The sequence below is a fragment of the Antrostomus carolinensis genome, unplaced genomic scaffold (genome assembly GCF_000700745.2).
Source record: "Antrostomus carolinensis isolate BGI_N321 unplaced genomic scaffold, ASM70074v2 scaffold35591, whole genome shotgun sequence".
Taxonomy (NCBI): Eukaryota; Metazoa; Chordata; class Aves; order Caprimulgiformes; family Caprimulgidae; genus Antrostomus; species Antrostomus carolinensis.
Window position 1 is genome coordinate 1 of NW_010292582.1, and position 5464 is coordinate 5464.

The 5464-nt window shown below is 58.4% G+C and overlaps 1 protein-coding gene across 1 annotated transcript; it reads right to left on the reverse strand.

The window, feature by feature from the left end:
- Positions 1 to 534: 534 nt before the first annotated feature.
- On the reverse strand, positions 535 to 5303 carry CACTIN (cactin, spliceosome C complex subunit). The gene is made up of 9 exons (XM_010177024.2): positions 4737 to 5303; positions 4126 to 4221; positions 3560 to 3705; positions 3314 to 3476; positions 3067 to 3184; positions 2630 to 2822; positions 2167 to 2289; positions 1736 to 2004; positions 535 to 1211 (listed from the first exon to the last, which is right to left on the reverse strand). Exons 1-9 carry the CDS (start codon positions 5301 to 5303, stop codon positions 721 to 723), a joined length of 2166 nt encoding a protein of 721 aa, XP_010175326.1. The 3' UTR covers positions 535 to 720.
- Positions 5304 to 5464: the final 161 nt, after the last annotated feature.

Sequence of the window (5464 nt, forward strand, 5' to 3'; positions counted from 1 at the left end):
CCCTCTCCTCCCCGCCACTGGAGGCAGGCGCCTCGCAGCCATTGAACCCTTTCATCCCGCAGCCAGGGTCAAGGGAGGTGATGGCGCTCCCAGGCTGGGGAAGCCAGATCCCAGGGGGAATGTGCCGGAAATGGTGCTGGCCAGGAGCAATGGGCCTGGGAGGTCTGCAGCAGCAGGACGCTGGGGCAGTGCTGGGTGTGTGGAGCAAAAGGCTCCCCCGGTGGGGATCATCTGGGCTGGACAGGTCTGGCATGAGAAATGGGAACATGTGAGGCTGTGAGGGGACTGGTGTGGGCGAGGGGAATGTGTGGGGCTGGAACAGGCAATGGGAGCACACAGGGCTGACAGTACGTGGGTGACAGACCCCAGAGGCAGGGTGGTGGACACTTCGCCCAGCACTACCCAGCCCCGAGAGGAGCAGGGGAGCTCCCAGTGCTGGCCCAGTGCGGTAGGGCTTGGTGATGACGTGCAGGAGAGCTGTACGGTACTCAGCAGTGTAGGGTGCCCGTGCCCAGGATTCCACAGTTTAAACAACCCCTATTTATTTGTACCAAAGTCTCAGGTCCCTCAGGATAAAAGCAAGGATAGGGAAAAGCCTCAGGAATAGGCCCTGTACTGTGCCAGGCCTTGGGGATGTCCATGGAACAGTACCTGTGACACAGGACAAGACCCCCTGCCCACCCCCTGTGCCAGGGGTCCAGATGGGAGTTGAGCAGCCCCTCATCTGCGGTAACGGTAACGCTTGAAGTGGAACCAGAGCTGGAAGATCCCATTAGCAAACTGGCAGCGGAAACCATGGCGGTGGGAATATTCCCACTCTCGGTTGACAATCTTGAAGGCAATGTCCTCATAGGGGGGCCCAGCGTGGAAGCGCAGGATGGCAAAGTCCTTGTTGTCCTGGCAGGCCTCCAGGAAGTACTCAGGCGTCGAGCGCTTGTCGATGAGGTCAGGGTAGAAGATGTTGAACTTGTAGCCCTGCACAATCTTGGGGGGTGGATTGTCGAAGTCGTAGTGGGTCTGGTTGTACTTGTTCCACTCGAAGCCCGTGTGCACCCGGTTGAAGAAGCGGGGCTTGCGAGGCCGGTACTTGTCAGCCCAGAGATAGGCCTTGCCCGTGAGGGGCATTTCCACGCTGAACTGTGCCTCGTCTGCGCCCATGCCCTCCTTGGCCTTACGGAAGAAGATGTCATCAGTGCTCTCAGTGGCATCACCTGTAGGGAGGAGAAGTGACACCCAAGTCCTGCAGTGCCAGCCAGGCCTGGGCTGTGGGGACACCGCTCCTGGGTGTGTAGAGGGAAGGAGCTGCAAATGCTGGGCAGGGGATGCAGAGCTGGACATGGAGATGGGCACACTGCCCTGTGGACTCTGGGTGGGCACTGGGCTGAGTTGTGCTGGGAAACTCATCCAAAAGACTCTTCCCATTTGTCTGCAGCCCAAACAGCTCGGTGGTGTGGCTGGGAGCAGGGAAGGACCAGGCAGTGCAGGTGCACGCAGGGAACGCCAGCGGTCTGAGCCCCATCTCCCTGCTCTTGTCCGGGTCACAGCAGCCTTTGCTGCCGGGGGGCATCCCTCTGCCAAGGCCAGCTCTGAATGCGCACTACAGATCCAGCTCTTGCTCACCCTTTTCTGCGGGCAACGTTCCCCTCCAGCCCCGCACCCCAAAGCGCAGGCATGCCCTCCATGCCAGGCAGGCTGTGAGGCCAACGGGCGCAGGGCCAGCTCATGGGGCTCCTACCTGTGACCTGGAGCTGCTGGCGCAGAAGCAGCAGCCGATGCGCATCCTCCTCAGCCTCCAGCACGTGGGCGTCAAAGGGCAGCTCGTTGGTGCCCAGTAGCCGGGGGCTGTACTTCCCTGCGTCGTAGTCATCCAGGCTCTGTTGGATTAGGTCCTCCTCCATCAGCACAGCTTCCCCCTCTGCCTCTCCTTTGGCCTCTGCGTCCTGCTCGGCCTCTGGCTCTGAGGACGGCCCTGGCTGTACCACAATGCTCTCCTCTGGATCCAGCCTGCAAGGAAGAGAGAAGAGAGAACTGGGACGGGGATGGTACCCTTGTTCTCTGCTCACCTGAGGTCTGCCTGTGATGAGAGCACGAGGTTGTATTTTCTGTCCTGGGTGTCCCATAGGAGAGGCCTGGATGGCTACACTCCTCAAGGAAAGGGCTGCATACCTGTCGCTGGGGGAGGCCGGCTCCCGCTTGATGATGGGGAAGAGTGTTTCGCTCTCCACCCCCTGCTCCTGCTTCAGCTTATACAGCTTCTGGCGCAGCACATCCTGGTGTCGCTCCCGCAGCCTGTGAAGAGGAGATGAGCCATCAGGGCCCACCCAGCCACATGCCCACACCACCCAGAGCTGTGACACCCACCACATCGGGTACAAATTTGCTGGGTTTTGTACAGTTTTGGGTTGAGTAACCCTCCAATTTTGTTCCCTCTTGGAGACCTCACTGTAAACATTGCTGCTGGAGAAGGGCCTGAGTGCCCAGCCCTTCTCCACTCCTGGGAAAACCATCTTGGAAAAGGTATAAAACCCTCCACCAAGAACTCTGTGTTTGTGCCTCCCCAGCTCTGCTCACAGTGGGGTCTGTGCTTCCCCTTCCACAGCCTTGGCCAGGGGACAGTCCTTGCTCTCACCTGGCCCGAGCCATGTAAGCCTTCAGCTGCTGCAGCAGGCTCTCCCAGTACCCGATGTCAAGGTTGGGTCCTCCTGCCCGGATCTTGCTCTCAATGCCCTGGTACAGCACTTGCAGCTGGTTGTAGGTCTTCCCCTTGAACACGGACTGCACGTCTGAGCTGACAGAAGCGTTGACGCCATCCCGACGCTCCCCTGAACAGACAGGCAGGGGTGTCCAGTCAGTATCCGAGCACTCAGCCTGCCCTGGGCTGCACCTGACAGCAGAAGGCTGGACCCCAGAGGGGACTGCTGCCAGATGCACAGCCTCCATCCAGCAGGTCCCAGAGAACCCCACTGAATGAGGGGTTCTGAATGCACATGGCAGACCTTATGCCCAGCTCTACCCACCGCTCACGCTCCCCTTGACACCCACACCAGGTTCTGCCCTCCTGCTTACCTGGGCCTCCTTTCCCAGAGGCCTCCAGTTTGCGGAGCTTGGCTATCTCATCCTCTGTGATGATGGTCATGTCCCGCCAGAAGTCCACGTTCTTCCCTTGCTCCAGCTCCATGTAAACCTGCGGGCAGGAGACCAGCAGGACATCAGGCACCTGCTCTGCACCACGGGCAAGGAAGCAGAGCTGGGGGGGAAGCCTTGAGCTGCTGTTCCTCAGCTAGCCCTGGCACAGGGGCAGCAGAGCTGGCACCTGGATGTCCTCCACCAGATCCTCCATGTCAGAGACAGTCAGGCCGTTCAGGAAGGTGTAGGGCTCATGCATCTCCACGGCCAGGTCGTCATCCTCCGCACTGATGTACTTGGCCAGAAGGTCAATGGGTTTTGCCCTCCCATCCCGAATCCGTATCTTAGACCTGGGTGAGAGGAGAGGGACAGCAAGTAGTGCCTGTTATCCTCTGCTGCCTGGCGGGTCCGTCCTGCAAAGCCACACACCTACCGCAGCTTGGCCTGCTGCAGGTGAAAGTTGTCCTCCTGTTCCTCCCAAGTTTTGAAGTGCTCTGCCTCTTTCTCCCGCTGCAGCATCTCCAGCTCCTGCTCACGCATCGCCTTCTCCCGCTCCCGCTCCAGGCGCAGCTGCTTCACCTGCCCGCGGCAGAGGGAAATGTGAGGCCACTGTGGATGGGGCACCCACACAGGACACCCATCTGAGGATGCAGCCGTAACCCCACTCACTGCCTTAGCCAGTGGGACCAGGCTGCGTGCTGCTCACTGCCAGCCCTTTGGAGAACAGGGGACACAGGCACAACCAAGTGTCTCGGTGCCATGACCTGGCACTTATCCTCCTCAGCACCTCCTGAGCTGGACTCAACCCCAAGAGAAGAGTCTTCTCACCCTGGAATAGCAGAAGTTAGTACACTATGGCCCCCCTGATCCTACATCCTACAGCCTATAGGAACCCTCAGCGAGAAGAACAAGGGGACTTCCAGGTAAGCAAATGGGAGAACTGGGCTGTCCACAGGTTTCTCTATCAGACAGTGGAAGGGAGGGAACATCTGATCTCACCTTCTGCAGCTCCAGGCGATTGTCCTCCTGGATTCGCTTGTTCCTCTCCTTCAGGTCCTTCTCATCCAGGTGGCTGATCCCTTTCTTCTCCAGTGCCTGAAATAGAGCAGCCAAGGGAAGCTGTGAAACCCAGTGATGTCTACAGTCCCTCACCAGCCAGCAAATGCCACCACATCCACCCACTTCTGCTGCTCCGGCAACCACTGATCCTGTTGAAGGTGCCCAAATTCTACTTCTGAAGTGCCTCAGTGAAACCCAGGCTCAGCCCATGGAGGCCACCCAACACTGTCCAGCACTCAGCTTGCAGCTCCCAGCACGTCTGAGTCCCTCTCCTGTATCCTGACCCACCTCCTCATCCCACACACCTGGACAGAACTGGGTCAGCAGGAGAAAGAGGGAAAAACCCCACTAAGTTTGTCAGAAACACCCAGTTGCTCCCCGAGACGAGTGCTTTGCTCTCATGTGGCTCCTTTTTGTGCTACAGCGGTTCTCACCTCATGCAAAGGCCCCCCCGATACCTCACTGCTCCTCTGTCCCGTTATGTGGTGGCCACAGGGGCATGATCTCCTTTGAGAAGCTCCTACAACAAGCAGGGATGGAGAAGAGCTCACCTTGCTCCAGATGAAGGTGCCCAGCAGGTTGTTGTCCCCAAAGGGATTGTCAGTGTTGGTGTAACCCATATACTCCTCTCCCCACCCCATCTTCTCACGCTTCTTCCTCTCCTTGGCCTCCTTCTTGGCCAGTCGGCGAGCCCGTTTCTCCTCAGGTGTCTCCAAGGCTTTCATGAGCGCAGCTTGCTTCTTCTTCTCCTCCTTCAGCCTCAAGCGCTCCTGGAGGCTCAGCTGCTGCCCTGTCTCCTCCCTGCCCCGGGAGCGCAGTGGGGAGGGAGAGCTGACAGAGGACACAGAAGACTTGGAGCCATCTCTCTTTCTCCGCTGCTCTCTGCTCCAGGCTCTCCTCTTGTCTTGCTCGCACTCTGAGCTTGAGCCAGAGGAGCGAGCCCTGGACCGGGAGCGGTGTTTCTTCTGGCTTTTATTGTGCGGGTCCCTGCTTTTCTTCTTCTTCCATTTCTGTCTGTCATCACTAGAGTTGGAGCTGCGGTGGGGAGGAAAGTTGTGTTTCAATTGGGAAATGGTTACTGACTCTGTATTGGACAACAGGCGCTCCGGAGAACGCATTTCCCTGCTGCAGATGTGGCGAGAACTGATCCAACCTGCAGCCAGAGCTACCAGCACAGCCCAAAGAGCTCATAGAATCATAGGATGTTGTGAGCTAGAAGGGACTCACAAGGATCATCGGGTCCAATTGATGTCCCTGCACAGGACAATCCCAACATTCA